The 22,649-nt window shown below is 37.3% G+C and overlaps 1 protein-coding gene across 6 annotated transcripts in view; it reads left to right on the forward strand.

Moving 5' to 3' along the window:
* COL12A1 (collagen type XII alpha 1 chain) overlaps positions 1–22,649 on the forward strand; it is a 100,634-nt gene that overhangs the window by 31,170 nt on the left and 46,815 nt on the right. For 4 of the 6 annotated variants that reach the window (XM_069851338.1, XM_069851335.1, XM_069851336.1 and 1 more), the window contains exons 14-32: positions 2,774–3,043; positions 5,373–5,639; positions 7,890–8,082; positions 8,797–8,918; positions 11,538–11,687; positions 11,775–11,894; positions 12,407–12,571; positions 12,763–12,909; positions 13,512–13,651; positions 14,848–14,977; positions 16,030–16,175; positions 16,454–16,583; positions 17,387–17,526; positions 18,292–18,421; positions 19,792–19,931; positions 20,224–20,356; positions 20,459–20,485; positions 20,789–20,931; positions 22,314–22,443. In XM_069851338.1, coding sequence (XP_069707439.1) covers positions 2,774–3,043; positions 5,373–5,639; positions 7,890–8,082; positions 8,797–8,918; positions 11,538–11,687; positions 11,775–11,894; positions 12,407–12,571; positions 12,763–12,909; positions 13,512–13,651; positions 14,848–14,977; positions 16,030–16,175; positions 16,454–16,583; positions 17,387–17,526; positions 18,292–18,421; positions 19,792–19,931; positions 20,224–20,356; positions 20,459–20,485; positions 20,789–20,931; positions 22,314–22,443 — 2,823 coding nt within the window. The remainder of the gene's footprint in view (positions 1–2,773; positions 3,044–5,372; positions 5,640–7,889; positions 8,083–8,796; positions 8,919–11,537; positions 11,688–11,774; positions 11,895–12,406; positions 12,572–12,762; positions 12,910–13,511; positions 13,652–14,847; positions 14,978–16,029; positions 16,176–16,453; positions 16,584–17,386; positions 17,527–18,291; positions 18,422–19,791; positions 19,932–20,223; positions 20,357–20,458; positions 20,486–20,788; positions 20,932–22,313; positions 22,444–22,649) is intronic. The other 2 variants (XM_069851339.1, XM_069851340.1) reach the window with 1 other exon arrangement.

The following is a 22,649-nucleotide window of genomic DNA, read 5'->3' on the forward strand; positions in this document are numbered from 1 at the left end:
GCATCTTAAACACAGCTGCTCCCCTAGTACAAAAACGCTTGTGGAAGATCCTGTGAAGCAGAAAAAAGCTGTCAGTGAACTTCCACCTCACATATGAGGTGCAAATCAAGTCAGTGTGTTATGCTAAAGAAGTGTTCTCTGTTGCAGTATAACATATAAAAAGTCTAATTTCCTTTAGTAGGTAAGTTGTCTTGTCAGCAGTTTCCAGCTATTTGAAGTAAAAGTTTTCCATTAAGTTCAAGTGGTTTGGTAGGAATCCCAACCCCTTTTCCCTCTTTTACCTTGCCTTATAAAAAAGAAATCTAGTTCCAAAGGATATTTCTTTCAGAACCGATATAGTACAGTAACTGGTGTTCATTACAGACCATTCCAAACAAATTATTTTCCTCTGTTATTTAATGACCTCAATAATGACTTAATTGATAATGGTTTTAAATATGCAGTTATTTTTGCAGTGTTTCCAACATATATCATTAGCTGTAGAGTCCAAGAGTAGACTTGCAAAAAATTGTGCTGTGGTAGCAGATATTTCAATACTGAAATCATGTTGTGGCAGAGCCATGTTTTAAAGTAGCCAAAATAAAGTGACTTGTATATTTATATTACATTAAAATATGGAAAGAAAGGTTTTTATTGTGAGACATCTGTGCATTCTATCAAATTAGGTTTTCCATATTTTTTCCATTTGGATTGCCTTAATATTTTTTTTTATTGTATGAAAAAGCCAAGATTTGGGAGTAGAAGCTTAAGAGCAGACAGAAAAATTGGTGTAATTTACTTTTGAAGGCAAATCTTTTTTTCAGGCTTCCAGGAAAATTGGTCTTTGGAGTTCAGATTCTGCCCTGGCTTTCATTTAATGCAGTCACTGAATTCAGCGAGACTGCGTGAAGCATGAGCTGAATCAGGCCTTTTCATTATAACTTTTTCACTCTATGCAACTGCTGTTGTTGTGAAATGATAAACAACTGAACTTTACCAAAACCTCCCTATCTTAACCTTTTTTTTTCTGAAGAGAAAACGCCATAAATTTTGGTGATTTATATTGTGAGGCTAAAAATTGGTTTGAAGTGTAAAATTGTAAGAACCGATGCAGAGTTAGGATGGGAAAAGAATTGCCTCCACAAGAGCATGGTGGGATGTCCCAAGACTATGAATTAAAATCAGAAAAAACCCACAACACAAAGAAATTTTATTACATGCTCTACTAGCTATATTTGAGAGTCAGCTTCATGACTGGAGTGGTACACTCTGATCCTGTAATCCATGTAGCTGATGAATCTTTATTATACGGTAAAAATTGTTTTCAGATATGTTGATATTTCAGTTCTTTAAGCCAAGTGGAATTAATTTGCTCAATCGATATTGCTCAAAATGAAGTTGGGCTGGCAATGAGATATTTCCAAAATGAAGTGTTTCTACAGGTAGTTGTGTTTGCTTCTCTGGAATTGTGTTTGGAAATGTTTCAGATTTGTGTGGAAGTGAAAGATAAATTAATATGAAAAGTGAAAACACAGTATATGACTTTGAGCAACTTGCTCAGTCTTGGACTGAAACTACTTTAGGCTTCTGAAAACAGTGAGGTCTGTTCTTGCAATGAGTCTTAAGCGGTGGAAATTGGATAGGTACTGAATTTCTCTGTGTTCAAAGAATTTTGACTCCAGTCCTGTGGTTGCTGTGGTATAACACAGGGATATGTTTGTATCAGTGCAGTAAAACTTAACTGTGATGCCATGAGGCCACCTCAAGTGTTTAAGTCCTCTTGCTAAGCAATCTCTCAGGGACATCTTGTAGGCTGCAGAGAATACATACCAAAGAAGTAAGCACTTCTGTATGTATGTGGATCTAGTTTTGTAGATCCCTTTTGCAGACTTTGCTACAGTGATACGATTGCATCAAACCCACCACTCAGCACTCCTTTCCTGCGATCAAAGACCAGCTACTGCAATAGGAAAATTGAACATATGTTATAAGCGTATGTTAAACATTAAACAGAGGCACTCTTTTCACTGCTCCACTCTAGACCAATGAGCTCCAGTTTTAAGCAGTGGAATTACTCTGGTCTGTTAGGCGCGACTCACGCATTCAGCTGACAACCGGGTTTCACAGACTAACGAGCACTTTCCTTTGTTCCAAGCTGGCTGGAATGAAATACAGAGAGGAAGGAGGTATAAATCTTATGAGTGGAAAGATGGAGACTGTTTTCTGCTGTAACTGCAGCATGAAGTAAATACACTTTGAATTAGTTGAAATATAAAGTGAAATAGCTGATAGATGTGATAAGAAGTAGTCTGGAAGATAAGAATAATACTATTAAATAAGATAAGGTTGTCAGGGAAGGGGCTGTTTCTCTCAGGTAAAAGTCTCCTTTATTTACCCAGCCCCTCTAAAAAAAAAAAATTACGCATGTAGGGATGAAGTTGAATGAATGACATAAAATTATTTACTTGACTGTTAAAACCTACATAAACGGGTTGCAACACAGTTAAGCACTGGCTTTGTTCAAAGTCTTTGATTAATGCTGTTTTTATTTTGCATATTCTAAGGCATAACTGCTGTGTATCTTGCATGTTTATGGATAGGATTCATAGTCTAAAGTTAGCTTTAAGCATTTTGTTGAAAAATTCATCAGTTTTCTCTTGGAATTACAAATGTATGCTACTGAAACTGATATTGATTGATTTTGCACTTGTGATCATTTTACTTCTCTGTTTGTACTTTGCTAACTTTTGCTATTTGTTTTTTTAGAGAAAATTTGCTGTTTTCTTTCTTGCAGAACGTGGTTCACCACGTAATTTGGTTACCACAGACATAACTGACACCACAGTTGGGTTATCATGGACACCAGCTCCAGGAGCAGTTAATAGTTACAGGATAGTATGGAAATCACTATATGATGATACGACAGGAGAGAAGAGAGTCCCTGGAAATACAGTGGATGCTGTACTAGAAGGCTTGGAGCCAGAGACTAAGTACAGGATTTCAGTTTATGCAACCTACAGCAGCGGAGAGGGAGACCCGGTAGAAGGAGAGGCCTTTACTGATGGTGAGTGTAGTACATCGTCACCACCATTTGTAACATTCTGTTCTTGATGAAATTACTGTGTTTTAAAGAAAACGTACTTTATTTTTCTTTACCTTATGTTCCTGAAAAGTTCCCCCAAACCAAAATACTACCTCAGATCGTTCCATTCTGGCTTTTTGCTTGATCACTAAAAAAAAGGGAAGGCTCTTCTGTGTCATGTGGGTTTGAATCCTGCAAGAGTTACTTCCAACTTAAGATATGATTTTTTCTGCAAATTACTCTGAAGCCAGCCTTTCATAGGTTTGGTGTGACTGATGGAAATCGGGTGGAAAAAATATTATTGATGAAGTAAAGAGGAAAAGTGGTATAAATTCTCAAAGAATCAATGAATTTCCTTTCTAAGCTGTTGCTCTTTCCAGTCCACAGTCCTCAAACTTTTTTAATGTTTGTTATTTACCTTTTCCAAGGCTTTTCTTTTTTCTTATTTGATAAACTTATGCACTATTAGTCAAAGCAGGCTCAAGCCTTTTCCGCATTGTAGACCAGGGATAGATTGTTGCTGTATAGCGAGAACTGGCAAGCAGAGGAGATGGAATGAATGAAAGGTTGCCCTGGATCAACCTTGATGTTTCTGTCGTTTACCTAAAGGGGTCAAGTAAGGATGAGGTCTGAGGGGGTGCTCTGGGCAAGCATTATAGAATCATAGAATAGTTTGTGTTGGAAGGGACCTTTAAAGGTCATCTAATTCCACCCCTCTTGCAGAGAGCAGGGTAATCTTCTACTACACCAGGTTGCTTAGAGCTTTGTCCAACCTGGCCTTGAAAGTTTCCACGGATGGGGCATCTACCGCGTCTCTGAGCAACATGTTCCAGTGTTTTACCACCCTCATTGTAAAAAATGTCTTCCTTATAACTACTCTATATCTACCCTCTTTTACTTTAAAACCATTACCCCTTGTCCTATCCTGCTAAAAAGTCTGTCCTGTCATTCTTATAGGCCCTCTTTAATTATTGAAAGGCCATGAAATTGTCTCCCCAGAGCCTTCTCTTCTCCAGGCCGAACAACCCCAACTCTCTGTCTTCATAGGAGAGGTGTTCTATCGCTCTGATTATTTTTGTGGCCCTCCTCTGGACCCTTTCCAACGGGTCTATGCCAGTTCCTATGTGTTTACACATTCTTGTACACTTTCTTAAGCATCTGTTTTGACTACTGAGGCTACTGAGCTGCATTAACCTTTGTTCTTGACACAGTATAGTTGCTCTTAAGGTCTCACAAGAGTAGTTATTGTTGGCATTGTTAAGATCTGACTGCCCAGAGTCAAAGCAGACAGCAGTCCTACATCTTCCTTCTTTCTTCAGGAACAGTAGCATTAGCTGTCCAGGCTTTACCAGGTTAAGTAGGCAGCTTAGTCATATAATTTGTTGCTTCTCTCATTGTACTGTATGAGGGAACTTGCTGTTGGGACTTATTTATAGACCCAGACCTGAGGCTAACTAAAATTGCATCTTTCTATTGCAAACACAATTAGAAATTCTCAGTTCCTAGGACTGGGAGCAGATACTATAACCTGCAAAGCCTGCTTACCATGTGATGAAAGACTGACCGATGCTGGCACGCCAAGAAGGTTCTGTTTTGCCAAAACCTAGATGGCTGATTCCAGCTGACAGCCAACATTACATACCTTTCAGTTCACTTCAGATAATTTGTAACATTTGTACAGTCTGGAAAACCTCTCTTAGTATCAGAGAATGCTGCAGTTTGTAAAGAAAATGCTTTATTAGTCCGTGTGCTTATTTCAGCACATATACTGTCCTGCAAATAGTGGTGAGTGATTTTCCAAGCATTTGGAAAGTCATTCACCACTGTTTGCAGAATAGTTTGTACGGAGCCCAATGCCCAGCAGTTTAGGTGTTTACCAGTATTGGTCAGATCTGTAAACTCAAAACACAGAAAATTCTAAGTCTATAGGACATTGCGTTCATAAAAGAACAATGGCTTCATAATTTATCACTTTCATTTAGGAGTGCTGAATCCATAACTTAATGAATTACTGAAAAAGTAACGGATTACTGAAAAGTGTGACTAAATAAAACTCCCGTGTGTCATCGTGTAATTTATACTTTCCTCCTTTTTTTTCTCTGTAGCGGAAAGCACATTTATGTTTTTTTACTCCATTACAGTTAAAAAATAATTTAACAGTGGTCTGTGGGATTCCCTTATGGCTTGTCCATAATCAAATATTGTAATCTTAAGAAGAGCAATTTTTTTGTAATACACTAGAATTAATTTTGTAGGCATGCATTTGAACATACCTTTATGTGACATTTATCCATATTTTTACACTGAAAAGTGTCACCAAATGCCAGGACTGTGACAGTAGACAACGAGACAGAAAATACAATGAGAGTTACTTGGCAACCTTCACCCGGGAAAGTCTTGTCTTACCGTGTGTACTACCGACCACGCAGTGGAGGAAGACAGATGTTTGGAAGAGTAAATGCTCCTGCTACAAGCATAGTGTTAAAGCGTCTTAAGCCGCGAACTACATATGACCTCAGTGTTGTTCCAATTTATGATTTTGGACAAGGAAAATCAAGAAAAGCAGAAGGAACAACAGGTATGTATCACAAGCTTGTACAGGATTTGATAATTAGAAGTTCTGTGCTTACAATTAATAATCATGATATGTAGAAGAGTATGGTGGAGTCTGCCAAGATCACGGATTAACAGGCAAACTGAAGAAAATACTAGAGGTTGAGAAGAGAGTTTAGTTTGTTGGAAACTTCACTATGGCGTAGCCTGAGCACACCTGTTGATGTTGAGGTTCTAAATATGCTGTAAAATATGGTTGAAAGTACTGGACTTGCTTTGAAACACTGTTATCAGAAGTTAAAACAACGTGTTTTGTGAGGAAGATTGTATTTCAACAGACTATTTAATCAAGTGTTGTCAGTTGTTTCATAATTTGCCGTTTGATACTGGGTATTGATTAAATAGCTACTGAGCATCCCGTTACTTAGATTAGTCTCCTTTGGAAAACCTCAGGTAATAACAGGGAGGAGTAGATGGTTTTCAAGAGTCATCAGTAGAAGCCTGATGTCAGAGACCACGATCTTTTGGACAAAATGTCTTGTGTCTCAGAAACTGAAACTCTAAAACATTTATTCAGTACCGGTGAGGAGATTTTTGTGGTAAAAGTAAAACTAATTTTCTACTCTGCCTTTTGTATGTATCTGATGCTGGTCTTTCATTGTGTAAGAAAATGCTCTCTTGCTGCCCAAATGAAGTCAACCAGATTTAGAATCAGCTTTCTGCTTGTACAGGTGGTCATTATGAGAAGAGAATTTTTTTCAAGATGTTTGTGCCCTTGTGAGACTAGTGCCATTCACTGAGGTGCACTGTAAATACTTAATGCCATTCTCTGTTCTCTGAACACACACTATGTAGAATGATGACAGGAAGTAAGAAACAAGACTCTCAACAGGGGAGATATTGGCGTCTCAGTTACTGAAGAAAGATTTCTTTTTAAATTAAAATGTGATTGATGTAGAGGAGTTATGAAAACCTGATCATCTCTGGAGCAACACCTGTTTTTTCAGTCTTGAAATTTATACCGAGATGATTCTCAGATCATCCAGCTGCTTTTGATTTTTGACCTGTTCTTGGTACGCCTGTGCTTTCAGTATAGATAGTTGTGATGGTAATCACTCTTTGGAAGCAAGTGGAGCCTGAATGATCTTGTTAGTTAAAGCTGTCATGATAGTTCAATGAGGAGTATCATGGGAGGTGAGACAGAAAGGCTATATTTTTCCTTGTCAATGAGAGCGTATCTACTGTTTCTCAGCTGAATTCAGAGGATATTTATGTTCATTCAGCTATAATTAGACAATTGCATAGGCACAGGGATAAGAAACTTCTTTTCCTCCCTCCACCTTTTCACTTCAAAGCGGCAGTGGTGACTTTATGTTTATGCTGATTATCATTTTTGCAACTTTGTGATTAAACTGCTGCAGTATTTTCAATGACTGCACTTTAGATTTATGCAAAAGCAAAAGCGGTGCAAACCACTGTCTGCCTGTGAGTACTGACCTGCACTGGGTAGCCATTAGTCTTCAGAGGAAACTTCTCTTGTCCTAAAAACCTTAAAGTCTTTGGCTTCTCTGAAGAGTTATTTTTTGACATACTGCCACACTTGTGTCTAGTGAGGTTGCTTGAGCAGCAAGCCCTGAGCATGTCAAGGGAGGACTGTTGGCAGGACCTTTACTACAAAAGGGTCCTTGCTTCCAGCTTTTCTATGCTTTGATCTGTGGAACCCACAGCTCTGAGGAAGCAGCTTGAGCAGTGATATTGGTGACTGAGTACTGGCTGCGTGTGACTTTTGCCTGCAGTAAATTTTGATTTTTGCAGTGTTCGTTTGAAAGGAAGATGCCTCCATTTCTTTTTTTTTGGTCTACGTGACTCACCTCCTTGTTTCCATTTAAAAGAGAGAGTGGCTAGTCTATAATTAATAGAGAGAAAGCTTGACTGTGGTTAGTCCACCTATGGTCAACATTTAATGCAAGATCAGATGGATGTTTAAGACGTGTGAGATGAATTGCTGTCTATCCTTCAGTCTGTTGACTGTAGAGGGATCCTTGGTGGCAAACTTATCCCACATACCTGTTGGTTAGATAGCTAAAATTAGGTAAAGTAAATATTGTCTTTCACCTCTTTATACTTGTCTTTGTGTCAAAGGAAAGGTGCAAAGAGTTTAGGGCTGCCACTAATACTGGATCTGCATATAGATTTTTACATAAATGCATACTTGTTGATTTTTTTCCCCATAACCAGACCTGATTTAAATCCTTTTTTTTCCCCATCCTTATAGCCTCTCCGTTTAAGCCACCTCGAAATCTGAGAACTTCTGATTCAACTATGTCAAGTTTCCGAGTAACCTGGGAGCCAGCTCCAGGGCGAGTGAAGGGGTACAAAGTAACTTTCCACCCTACTGAAGATGATGGGAGTCTTGGAGAATTAATAGTGGGGCCGTATGACAGCACAGTGGTATTGGAAGAGCTGAGGTATGGATAATAATTCATGTATTTTTATTTCTTTTTTAAATAACTGCAGTTTAGGCTTCTGTTTAATCGTGATCTGGGATTGAAATGCCTGGCAAAATCTACTGTAAGTAACAAAGTAGTTTTGTCAATAAGCTATGAGGATTTTGCAGTCTCTGAAAGGCACCTGGCAGGGCCCTTTCTGACATTATCCACATCACTTGTGGTGTTCTCACAGAACTGAAGGAAGCAAAGATGTGGGCAGAGTCTGTGTTCTACATTTCACATATGAAAAAGGTAATGCGAGACTGGAGAAAGTAAGAATATCTAAAGTTTCCTCCCATGAGTTTCTTACCTCATGTTAAAAAATGCCTGGTTTAGATCTTGATTTATTTTCCCAGAGGTCTGGATTTATAAAACAGGCATCAGACAATGTCAAAATCTGTTATGCAAATATCCTAGATGTATTAAAATCAGGGTAATTAATTAATCATTATATTAGTCGTTAGTCTTGAATTACTTGAATGAAGACGTCTATAAATTTAAGTATAGAATCTGGAATCAACTTTTAAATTTTCAGAACATCACTGTCTTGTGGAAGAGCTAGACTTTGGGCTTCACATTCTAGCATCTTCTTTTCCATAGGGGATTTTCTGCTGTGAGATTTTCCTAAGTGAAGTGTCAGTATTTGGCTGGCCAAGTGACTTTGGTTATAGCACGCTTGTTTAACTATTGCAGGGCAGGAACTACCTATAAGGTAAATGTTTTTGGAATGTTTGAAGGAGGAGAAAGCAGCCCTCTGGTTGGACAAGAGATGACCACCCTTTCAGATACTACTTCGGAGCCATTTTTATCTAGAGGTAAACATGATCGAATTGAAGAAAAGTCAGCCTCGGCTTTTGGATAAAAAAAGACCAAAAGTTTACCAGCATTTCCTTATCATTTTTCTAATGTACATAAATATTTATTTACAGGATTCAGTATACTCCCTACCCTGATGACATAACCTCTGGTCTGAAATGACCACTAAGTATGCCCCAGTACACAATTCTAGGCCTCTGCACCCTTTAGATGATCTTACGAAGATGATAACTCAGACAACTCATGTTTTGATGAATACTCAAAGCCATCTGCATTGCATTTTCAAGCCATCCACATCTGTGTTAAATTACATAAGGTCAAATTCTTGAACAGAGTTCATGGCTCATCTACAGGGTTGTTCACAGGAGTAGAACAAAGAATTTTAACCAGATCTTTAGTTCCTTGCTTGTCTATATATGGTGACTTCTCCTTTTAAGACTAAGATGGAATAATGAACAAAGATCTAATAGCTGGGACTGTCCCAATGTTATTGTGTATTATTTGATTTTATATGCAACATATATATTATTATGTAATTTTTTTTACCATAAAAGGAGGAAACTTAGTTCAGAAATGCAATTTCTGAGTGCTCTCCAGTATCTGTCTGGAAGCTTCTGCCATGTAACTAAACATTCCAAAGTTTCTATGAATTTTATGATAAGAGCTCCCTTAACGTGGCCAATGGGCTAACAATGCTAATAGTTGTGCCCACCATATTCTCAATTAATACCGGATGAACAGAGTTTCAGAGTTCAGTACTAAAGAAGCAAGTCTTTAGTAAATAAAGACTTTTCTTCTCTGCCATTTCAAGGCATGCATAACCATCAGAGAGAATTTGGTGAGGAGAAAACCTAACTGCAAAGGCCTTTCAGAGTTAAATAAATAAATAAAGAAAAAAAAAGTTTCTGACAGTTGACTGTATATTCTTTTCACTTAACCTTTCTGATGCCCTATTTCCACTCGGCTGTGTGAAAAGTATTCACTTTGGATAACTTTATTGACAACATTTTTAGAAACTTCTTAACTAATTGCTGCCCCACTCTAACAGAAGAGGGTAAAACTGAGAAAAACTACATAACAGGCCATCAGTGACATTAATGTAAAGCTGTAATGACTCTGGCGGAATAATAATTGCACCAAAAGTGGTTTGTTATTTTTTATTACAGCAGCTGTCATTTCTGTCTTCAATGTTATATTCTTTAAGCTAATTAGTTTTACTAATGCATGGACTTGAGTCATGGTTAATATGAAAAGGAAATTTTATATCTGGGACTGTAACTGTAATGGTACGTTATTTATTAATAGGGAAAAAAAATCACCCAAGGTCTGGTGCCTTTGCTAGAATTTTCCACGTGGGGAACTATGGTAGCTGGAAGAAAAATAAAAATCGAAGTAGTTTAACTTTTATATTGTACATGAAGCTAACTTTAACTTCCATATTAAAGTTATGCATGCGATTTTTTGAACTAACATGCTTTTACCTAAATCCTACTCCCAACTGATGTTATTGTCCTGACTAAAGACTAGATCTATATTTTCTATGCAGAAGAGGATCATGCTTTTAATCCCCAGGTACATGGAATAGTTATATTCATGAGTCTACAGTGTTGGATCAATTATGTGGAGCATATATGAAATCACAATATCTTTCAACTGTGATGAGTGTGGCTGATTTTTCTCAATGGGATTTCTTCCATATAAAGACCAGAAGCTCTGATGGCAGGAAGCCAGAAAATTGCAGCTGGTAACACAATCTACAGGAAAAGAGAGAGAGCAAGGATTTATTTTTTTTTTTCAAATGGCTGTGGATAAAATCATTGTGTGTGTTTGTTTTGTATAAATATTTTGTGATTTTCGTTGTGATGAAAAAAATATGATGCATATTTTACTGTGTAATTTGTAAACTGAAGATATCGGAAAACAATTTCCTACCTTTTCAGAATATTGTGGCTTTATATAAATGTTTGTTCTTTTGCCTTTTCTATCTCTTGACCTGTGTTTATGTTTGTATATCTTCTTTAAATTGTGTTCTTTCTTTTCTGGATGCGCAAACTTCTATACCATCTGTATTACTATGTCTTTTTCCCCTGAAAATTCAGAAATGCTGTTTATTTGAAAGTGCTTGCAATTTATGCTGTTAATTCTACCATTACGTAGTTGAAAATTAAGTAGTAGTTTAGCAGGCCATGATAGACTGAAATACTGTAAATTTCTATAATCTGGTAATACTTACTGCCATGTCAGTGGTTAGTTTAGTAGTGTTTTAGAAACCTCTGAAATCAAGTTTTCAACCATCTTTAAAGACCGAACTAGATAATGACATGAAAATAGATAATAGCACTGGCCTTGACATTTGTGAAAGCTTATTTATAGAAGGAAACATACATAAAGAAATTTTTACAGCTTTTGCCGTGGAACCATTGACTAGTGTGAATAATGTTCACAAATAGGTCATACTTGACAGAGTGCCAGTGAATAAAACTAGAGCTATTTTGGAAGCTAACTCATGACATATGTCATATGAAAGGATAGTGAAAGAAAGCTATCATGCTATGGCTATATTTTTTCTGTTTGAAAGCTCTCATGCTAAAGTTATATTTTTCTGGTTGACATGACAGGTTTAGAATGTAGAACCAGAGCAGAAGCTGATATCGTACTGCTGGTGGACGGCTCATGGAGTATTGGGCGGCCAAATTTTAAAACTGTAAGGAGCTTCATTACCCGTATTGTTGAAGTTTTTGATATTGGTCCTGACAAAGTACAGATTGGTGAGTCCTCATATATTGGCAAGGAGAATGAGGCATAACTGCTACACAGCCACGTAATAACTGAGTAATAATGGCTTTTTCTTCCAGGTCTTGCACAGTATAGTGGGGATCCCAGGACAGAGTGGAATCTCAATGCTTACCGAACCAAACAGGCTTTGTTAGAGGCTGTAGCCAACTTGCCATACAAAGGAGGCAACACTCTGACAGGTGTGTCACACTTCCAGGTTTTTACTTAAGCTCCAATGAAAATAATTCTAGGAGCTAGTAGTTCAGTGAGCACAAATTTATCCATGAGGAGAGGGCCTTACAATTCCATTCAATATGTTTGGAAGAGAACAGGCATAGCACATAAACATGTAAATTCCGTAGAAATCTGGAGGAAAGCCGTGCAGGAGAGCTTGGGCGATGAAGAGCTTGGGGTGCTGTTGAGCATATGAGAAGTAGAAAGGGCAGTACCATGTTGGAGTTGAGATGAAGACAAGGTGAGGACCCAGAAGGGATGCTAGAGGAGATCAGATAGGAGGGTGATGCATAAAAGATAAGAGATTAGAGACTTTGAAAGGGCTGAAATAATATCAGTTGCTGGTAAGTCTAGATGATGGGCTGCAACTAGATTCTGAGTGCTTCTGGAAGGAAGTAAATTATGGAGCAAAATCACCAGGATGAATTCTCTCTGGAAGTAGTTTACAGTGATGGTTACCTTCTTTATATCATGCTAGGAATGGCCTTGGATTTCATCTTAAAAAACAACTTCAAACAAGATGCAGGCTTAAGGCCCAGATCTCGTAAAATTGGCGTTCTCATCACTGATGGCAAATCACAAGATGATGTAGTCACCCCTTCAAGAAGACTCAGAGATGAGGGAGTGGAACTCTATGCAATTGGTAAGTATTATATGAAGAGGTGTCCTGCACCAGTCCATTCCTGCCCACCTGCTAAGTGCACTGGGGAAGTGGCAACGTACATAGGTATCTTAAAGGGTATTCAAAGAATGTGTTTAGGGACTTAGCTTCATGGCATTGTGTTTCATGGCCGTCTTTTCTAACAAGATTTGTTTTCATGTCTTCTCTGTAAGGTATTAAAAATGCAGATGAAAATGAACTGAAGCAGATTGCAACAGATCCGGATGACATCCACGCTTACAATGTTGCAGATTTCTCCTTCCTGGCTAGCATTGTTGATGATGTAACCACCAATCTGTGTAACAGTGTGAAAGGTCCAGGTACTTCACATCAATCTAGTTCATCCTTTTTCCACTTATGTGATTGCACTGCTAATTCCTTTTATTACTTACTGGGAACACCGTGTAGCCCTAGGATGTTTTTTCAGCTGCTAGTGTGAGGAAGTTGTACAGACCACCTGGACTACCCTGCAGGGGTTTATCCTTTCTTCTCAGCAATGACTGTGTTATATCTAACACAGTATGATGTGGCTGGGCGTGCCTTTTTTTCTCCCAGAATCACGAAGTATGTTGCTCCATGTGTCACCTTTTTTGCTTATTGTGGCAGGTTCTTTGATAATACTCATCCAATAAGGAAAATTTCAGTAACACTGCTTAGGTATTAATGTCTGACAGCCCAAAAGCAAAGCCTGGCATGGAAAAACAGTACTATTAGCTGATGTTTCTCCACTGAAACACTGGTGATGCAGGTAGAGTGTTAGGAAACTTGTTTGGTCTTGAGAGTGTGATGGTGAACCAGCTCTTGATGTGGTTGTTTTGAGAATTCCTGAGGTAACAGAAACAAGAACATTTTTTTGTCTCATGTTTTTATTCCTGATGATGTAAGGTAAATGAATACTTTTTTAATTTACTTCCACTTGTAGGTGATTTGCCACCTCCGTCTAATCTAGTTATATCAGAAGTGACACCTCGTTCTTTCAGATTGAGATGGAGTCCACCTCCCGAGAGTGTTGATAGGTATAGAGTTGAATATTACCCTACGTCTGGAGGTAGTCCTCAACAGGTTAGTGTTGTATATTAATCTGTGACATGGTCCATAATAACTGTAGACTTCCACATCACAGTGATGTCTTTCTGAAGTTTGTGTTGTGTGTGGAATAACAGCCAATGAAAAAAGTCTCCTAGGGTCAACAATATCATGCCTTGGTAAGTGATACACAAAATTACAAAATGTAGGAGCATAAAAATGACTTTAGTTGTTTTAAAATCATGAATTCATAAGTAAAATGTATTTCTTAAAAACAGTTGACTGCTGTTTCTAGTAATTCCTCTCTATTGATATTCCACTGTCATATATTGGTTTAAATAAGTGTGTAGCAGAAATTTTCGGAGCATATTCATGAGGGGGCTCACTGTCCTTTTAGTACATTTTCTTGTTAATACAAAAAAAACAGTGGTTGATATGGGTTGTGAAGTAATGCTTAGATTAACATTGTATGATGGTACCTTGAATCTGTGCCTAAGCATATCCTCCAAACTTTTTAATGCACAGGGTCAATCGCATCTTATGGTGATTACTTCTCTGCACAGAGAGCCGGTAGCTGGCGACCCTTAACTCTAGGCAATCTGAATGGCTCATTACTTTCTTCAGCCAGATAGAATAGTATTTATGAGAATGAGGTTAGGCACCTCTGTGTACCTAACTCTGAACTTCCCATCTCTCAATGTGGCTTTTAAATCTTAAGTCATATTTGACTTATGGAGAATTTAGCCTTAAGTAAATCATGACCTCAGGATTTGGCCTTTGATTAAGGTTGGAGCAGTCATTTTAATGCACTCTGACTTTAGAGCTTGAATGCTTGCTGGCATTTCTGTTCTGCAGGATCTTGCTAGTACGATGTGCTGTAATCGTCTAGATTATCCTGGGTGTTTAATTTTTATTTTTTTTCCTGAAGTGGTAACATAAACCGCTGGCACTTTCTTTTGTTGCTGAGATTAAAGCAGGATGCATAATGAGTGCTGTAAGATACGTCCAGCTTCATTTAAAACAAGTATCTGTCTGAGCTTTCCCTACAGCTTGCTATGCAAAAATAATGTTGTGCTGTCAGATAAAACAAATAGAAGATTGAGCCTGTACTTATTTTTTGTTCCATACCATTGATTTCTGAAGAGTTTCACAAGGAGTGATTTCTTTTCTTAGAGATAAGATTACAAATGCATTTATTGTATAGTGGCTAACATTGCTTCTCTTTTATATAGTTTTATGTGAGTAGGATGGAAACAACAACAGTTCTGAAAGATCTGAATCCTGAAACAGAATACGTTGTTAACGTGTTTTCTGTGGTAGAAGATGAAAGCAGTGAACCTCTAATCGGCAGGGAAACAACATGTAAGTTAGAAATGCAATTTCAATAACTTGTTAACAGCCATTTTGACATCTGGGAACTGTCCAGTAAACCTTTTAGCACTACAGGCTTTCTTCTTAGAGGAAACAAAATTTTTAATTTCGATGACCAAATTCTGTTGTATTACACTGGTAGTTCAGATCTTGCCTGGGAAACTTTAGCAAAGTGAAACTGCAGTGTGGTAAAAAATGTTTGTCCCGGGTTCTTTCCAAGCTCCTAAAGCACAGCAGTACAAGACTAGAGCAACAGATGCGAATTACAAGACAGAGCTTATAAATTCCTGATCGTATTGCAAATGTGTACTCCTTTGTTTCTGTGCTAGATAATTAATTCCTGCTACTAGAAGCCAGGATATTACAGAAATTAATTCTGATTTTGTCAGAATAGAAAAAGCCAGCTCAACACAATTGTATGACTTTTATGAGGCATAATTTAGCCATATTTCTACTATTATCTGTCTACATGTTTGATTTTAAGTATATTTATGCTGAATACAACATAGGGTGACTTTTCTGTCTCTTTAAGACTATTGAATGTTAAGTGTTCATTGCACTTCTTTGATTGCTTTGTACTAGTCTTGTCATAAATCCTGGAAGTACATACATGATTTTTATGAAGTCTGTGGTAATTTTTGATGTTTATTTAATAATTGGAGAAGTACAAAAACCAGGCGGAAAGTACAAAAAAGTGCTTTTACAAGTACAGAATCCAAGACAGTTGTGTTGTTTCACATTAGAGAATTCGTGTGAGTTAATGTTTCTTTATAGAATATTCAAGTTTTAATGCAGACTTGTAACATAGTTTTGTCTGTGTGTATAGCAAATCTGTAACACGTTCAAAATGTGACAAATATTACCTCATTCTTTAACTAAGCACTATTTAAAATACCACTACTTGCAGATCACCTTTCTACTACCCATAATGTATCCTAATTCCCATGTGCAGTATTGTCAGTGGTGCTACCTGTGATGTGAAATGTGAAAGCTGAAGAAGGTGAAGGAAGTAAATTAATATACTTTTTTTTTCACTTGGACAGTGCCAATCTCTTCTGTTAGAAACTTGAATGTTTATGACATTGGATCAACTTCCATGCGAGTGAGATGGGAACCTCTTGATGGAGCTACTGGTTATTTGTTAATATATGAAGCAGTGAATGCCACAGTCCCAACCACAGAGAAAGAGGTTAGAGAATTTGTCTTCACTTCCTGTACTCTGCCAAAAATAAATGAAGAAAAACTGTTAGATTTTCTTGATCTGTCATAATACTCAAAAGAGACTGGCATGTACTTCTTGAAGTGCAGTGAACTTACTGGGATATTTTATACAATGACATCAGTCAGGAAGCTGTAAATATACTGTGAATCTCACAAACAAAATTCCCTTGAAGTTAAATCATTGCTTGCTTTTCTGCCATTGCTTCCTCCAGTTTTTAAACATGGTGTGGTATTTTTCTTTTGCAGATGCGTGTTGGACCATCAGTGAATGAGGTGCAGCTGGTAGACCTCCTCCCCAATACTGAGTATACTTTAACAGCTTACGTTTTGTTTGGTGATATTACCAGTGACCCACTCACCACCCAGGAAGTGACATGTATGGACATCTTGACTTTTGCTTTTTTATTGCTTCAGCAGCATTTAACTTTATTTCATGCACCAGCTTTTATATATTCTGCTTTGTTTACATGAAAATTTTTACATGTTTTATATGTTTTCTAGCACCTATACATTTCTAACAGATCTTAAAGGCAATTTCAATCTAAAAGGACCAACTATTAATAGAGGAACAAAAGAGTTTTTTCCTTGGATGATGAAGGAATTGGCTTGACAATCTTGAGGTTATAGTGTTTTGAAAAGGTCTCAATTTTGCATGCATTAACTTCAAAACCTTATTTCCAAATTCAGACAATCTTTTAAATATAGACAATGCTGAGGAAACATGCCATATCAAGAAAAGAAAAAAAGTAAACATGGCTTCCTTAAACATACCTTTCCTTAAACACCTTTCCTTAAAGATTTTGTACTGGCAGAGGCATGTTTCTAGGCTAGATGCATGCAGTATGTTTTTTGTGTGGTCTTAAAAAATGTTAATTAGGTAACCATACATGTAAGGTGACTCCTGTCACTGAAAGTTATAATCTTAAGCACTGATACTTTTAAAAGTATTGTGCTTATAATTTACAAAGATGAAGCTAATGCAATTTATAGCTGTTTTGCTCATTGCTGGGACAAAAAATTCCTAAGCTGTTTCATTTAGTGGCCAGAGCATTTAACTTCCTAGAAAGTTATTACCTCATTTTTAATGAACCACATGAAAATAATTTATTTCCTTCTGCAAGAGACCTACACCTTTGCTGTGAAAAGAGTTTTCACTTATTACTGGCATTATTTTTACAGTACCTTTGCCTGGACCCAGAGGCTTAACAATTCAGGATGTTACTCACAGCACCATGAATGTCCTTTGGGATCCTGCCCCAGGGAAAGTTCGAAAATACATACTAAGATACAAAATAGCTGATGAAGCTGATGTAAAGGAGGTAAATGATGGGAAATTTCAGAAAGTACTAGAAGACAGTTCTATTTTGAGGAGCTGGGTTACTAAAATAGTAGTAAAAGTAGTATTGTAAGGCACCATTGAGAATGAAGAGCATCAGTTCATGGTGACTGCAGTTTTGAAAGGGTACTGCTTTATTGGAAACTGAAAAAGCACAAGATAGATTTCTTTGTGTACTCTCTCCTCCTCCAGAGAGGAAATATCCTCAAACTCACTGGGGAATTTTCCTGTGCTTTGATAAACAGCCATTTCTACTCCTGCCCAAGTGTTATCTTGCCGAGCTCTAAGAATTGCTTACAGTTAGGAGAGGATTGTGGAATGGTATGTTATCCTCTTTCCCACTGTCAAAACATGTATGAGCATTGTTAGAAACATCTTTGAGTTATGAGCAAGCTTTCCATAATTGTACTTCTAGGCATGAATCAGCTCTTGGAGGATTAAGTGTGTTTTTGTAAGGGAATGAGAATTTTCTGGAGATGCAGTCTCCATCCTTGTTCCCAATCATCCTCGTTCCCAAGGGAATTAAGTAGTGGAAGATCCACAAGCAGTACTAGTATCTGAGACAATATCCTTTGCAACAGAATCAGTAGATAGCACTCAATATTCTGGGATAAATTTAGGAGTATGTGGCAAAATTTAGTGCAAAATACCTTTCTGGTTTTCAAAACAGGAATTTCTGCCGTTCAATCAAATGTAAAGTCAGAAATAGAGCAATTTACAGTTCTTAACTCACTGTTTTTATTCTTAGGTGGAACTTGACAGACTGAAAACTAGCACTACTCTCTCTGACCTTTCCTCCCAAACGCTGTATAATGTAAAAGTTGTTGCCGTGTATGATGAAGGGGAATCTCTACCGATAAATGCAGAGGCTGTCACTCGTAAGTTTTCCTAATAACCTTTTTTGCCTTATGTTCTATTTAGGTTGTGTGTATTGCAATATACTACTGAGTTTAGGTGGAAGAAATATCTGAGAAATATTTTACTTGCATTTTTTGCATTATTTGCAATATGATAATTCCTAGGATTCCTAAATCTATTCAGTCATGCTGCAGTAAGGAGCGAATATGCAGTCTGCAGAGAGGCAGCAAACCAGCATCTGAAGTAAAATTATTTCAGTTTAGAGGCTGAGGGAGGAGTGTAGGTGTAGAATTAGTAAGAAAATACAAGGGCAGAAGAAAGGTTTAGCAAGCCTATGCAGGAATCTAGGAAGGTGAGTAGGAAACTGGGGCATGCGCTAGAGGATTAGAGACGTGACCTTGATTCTGATCCAAGAGGTTTTGTACCGTAGAATGCTAAACCAGCCTGTACTTTCAGAGAATCAAAAAGGCAGATTTTGAGTATCTCAACAAATAGAGGCAGAGAAATGGTGTTGCACAAGTGGTAAAAGCCCATTGCCATGCAAGAGGGGTGACAGACTGCATGGAGAAAGCTGGTATCAGGGAAGTGCTGATCCTGATATAGGCTTATGATTTATGAAATCAGCTAGAACAGAAATGAACAATATTACTTTATCACTGCCCTTTACTCTGATGTGGAAAAAAAGTGAAAAAACATGCACATACTGTCTCTCTCTTTTTTCTTTTTTTTTTCCTCTTCGGAATTTTTCATTTTGTAGCCTGATGTGTTTAAAAAGTTCTGTTTTTTTTTTTTTTTGCTTGCTTTTGTGCTAGTGGTTTAGTGTGAAATTGTGTGTAAGGAAAAAGAGGAAAGCTCTGCCAAAGAAATAATTTTTAGTTTAATTCTCTGGTTTTACTTATTTACTCATTTCTTCCCAGTGGCTGTAATAACCTCCTTAACCTACAGTTAACTTCTGTGAATTCTTCCTCAATATGTGGTGTAATTCAGTCATGACATATTTGGTTTATATAAAAAATCTTAAGATCTGGGAGAAACTCATGCAGGAGCTTGACCTCTGTGTGGAAGTTCATAATCACTTCTAACTCAAAAGCATAAGAGCTAGGACTTCAGTTGCTGTGAGTAGGTATGTGAGTTGTGACCTCTACTGAGGTCAGTAGAGCTAATCTGTTTTATCAGGTGATAACCTGTTGATGTGAACTTATGGATGATGATTTGCTTGGTGTCTGTGGGCTGGGTTATACTGCAGCATTTTATTATAGTCATTAGAAGCATGGTAACTGAGAGATGAATCTTTCACATAATCTTCAAATTCATTGTCTGATTAATTACTTGGTTTAACTGTATTTTGTAGTTGGCATTTTGTGGAATACTTTTCCTTTTCTCGTAACAGAGCCTGTGCCAACACCAGTCAACCTCAGAATCACAGATGTTACCACAAATAGTTTCAGAGCAACTTGGGATCATGGAGCTCCAGATGTCTCTCTGTATAGAATAACCTGGGGACCCTACGGAAGACCTGAAAAACAGGAGGTAAGAATAGATAGTGATAATACAGTTTTGTGGGTAGTCTCTCAGATGGTACATTTTTAAAATCAGAAATGTAATTAATAAATAGTGTCTACCTTGCAGGCCCTCCTGTTGTGCTCAATGGAAACTCAGTGAAAAGCTGTAGAGCACATAGTTATGGTCACTTGTAGTGATGTTACTGTGTAAAAAGTTACACAGTTATAGTCCACTCTTTCTTTGTTTTTTTTTTTTAATTTTGTTTGTTTTTCATCTATTTATTTATTTACTTATTATCTTTTTTTTCATTCTCCACAAGACTATCTTAAATGGGGATGAGAATAGTGTGGTCTTTGAAAATTTGAATCCAGATACATTATATGATGTCTCAGTGACTGCCATCTATCCTGATGAATCGGAAAGTGATGACCTCATTGGCAGTGAACGAACATGTAAGTAAATAAAGAGTTTCTGCACTTTATTATTCATAATTACAAAATCAGAAAGCATACATATACAAGAATTCTGAAAACTCTTTCTACTTTTTTTTCTAGTACCCTTGGTACCTGTCACCACACAAGGTAAGAATCTGAATTTCCAGGTATGATACCATACTAATAGCTATCTTTTTCTAAACTGTGGAGAACGTTGATTTTAAAAAGCTGAGATCATCTGATAAATATTATTGTGTATTTGGAAGAATACTAAACACTAAATTACCACATGTTTATTATTTTACAAACACTGCAGTTTGTTTTCTTGTATTTAATATGTTCGAGTCTAGGTCAGGCATTGATGCGGCCTTAGATGTATGAATGAAGTGTTTATCCTCACTTTTTTTGCTTGACTTATGTATTTATTCTTCTCTTCATTACATTTGTCAGCCCCAAAGAGTGGCCCACGAAACCTTCAGGTGTACAATGCAACTTCACACAGCTTGACTGTGAAGTGGGATCCTGCTAGTGGTCGAGTGCAGAGATACAGGATCATTTACCAGCCTATTAGTGGTGATGGCCCTGAACAGACGGTAAATAATTTTGAAGTGCTATAATTATTCAACCTTAAATAACAGTTCTGCAAAAAAATCCCTTAGAATAATTTATCTTCTAAGCAGATGTATATTAATCAACTTTTAGCTGAAGATTTATATTTATAGTGAGTAAGTACATGGTCCCAACTTTTTCTTTCTCCTCTTTCAAATCTAAGAGGGAATGCTCATTATGGAGCAAAACCAACTTTTGATACAGCCTGTTTTCTTGAAAATCATATAATCTATAAATATAATTGGTCTAAAGTTAAAATGTTTTGAGGAACAAGTCAGCATATGAGAGTACGAGTCACTAATTATCACAATAGTCAATAATATGAATTACTGTAACTACGTCCGTAGTTCAGAGTTTTCTGTTGTTTTGATAGTGTGAATCCTGTGCTATCAGAGGGTCTTTGCCACAGAATATATTGTGGACAGTTGAGACTGTCTCTTACTAGGCTGAGGAGAGAATAACTGCCAAGAAGTGGCTGTTGCAAAAAAAAAAAAAAAATCTATACAAAATATATGCTAGGGAACTCTTTAAGATATATTAGAGACTTTTTGTATGATTGAACAGCTGTAATGATAGAGAGAGCCAATGTTTCATGGTCAGCCAGCTTTCCCTGCATCACCAGTGAGAGTTGTGTTGACTCCTGGCAGCCTGCACAAAACAGCCTGGGAACGGTAATTCAGTCAGCCTGTTTATCAGAAATGAATGCTACTTAAAAATGGCCTGTTCTGCAGTAGGAAGCTGTTGTGGTTACTGCTAAATGACTCAGAGGAACAGTTTCAGATGAGAACCACACTCATTTGTCTTTTTTTTGTAATTGGAGTTCACACATGTTAAGAAGTGTATCTAAGAATGTTTATGGTTGGACTGGATGATCCTGTGGGTCTTTTCCAACCTGGTAATTCTGTGATTCTGTTTACTTTAGACTAAGTTAGATACTTACACACCCATTTTTACTCTCTTCTGAGCAACATGCATTTGAGTTGAGGTAACTGAGCTGTTGAATGAATCGAGTAGTTGAATGTAAGTTTAGTGAGAAATCACTAGAAGAGGCAGTGCAGAGAAGAAGCTCTGTGCTGGCACAGAACTGGCAGTTGATATCTTATTGTAGTTATATGCAGGTTTGGAGATATTAAAGAATACTGGCTTTGTGTCACTGGACTCTGTCTAAACTTGCTAAGATGAATATGTACTAAATAGTATTATTGTTCAATGCCTGCTTTTCAGTGTCAGTTACAAGAACATTGCAGCACATAATATATCGTAGTATTTTCCATTCTATCAAATGCTTATGTTCTTCATTATAACAGTAAGCGTAAAAGGGGCAGCATGAAAGCGATCTTAATCTTCTTTTTTTGTTTTACTGCAGACTACGATTGGAGGGCGACAGAACAGTGTGGTGATACAGAAGCTGCAGCCTGACACACAATATACTATCACTGTGTCATCAATATATGCAGATGGTGAAGGGGGAAGAATGACAGGACGAGGCAGAACCAGTATGTAACTTCCTGAGCTCTACATATTATGTGCAAAACAATATTGATGTATTGCTTTTCACATTATCTGAGAAAAGTTTGTTATAGTGAAATTAATCCCATCTGTATTTGTCATTTGTCCTTTGATGGGTTTCAGGTATCTAAAGTAAGAAGGTCTGTCAATTTACTGGCTGTGGAGAAACCCTGGGCCATTAGCTTAGACTGGA

Source organism: Phaenicophaeus curvirostris, chromosome 2, assembly GCF_032191515.1.
Source record: "Phaenicophaeus curvirostris isolate KB17595 chromosome 2, BPBGC_Pcur_1.0, whole genome shotgun sequence".
Taxonomy (NCBI): domain Eukaryota; kingdom Metazoa; phylum Chordata; class Aves; order Cuculiformes; family Cuculidae; genus Phaenicophaeus; species Phaenicophaeus curvirostris.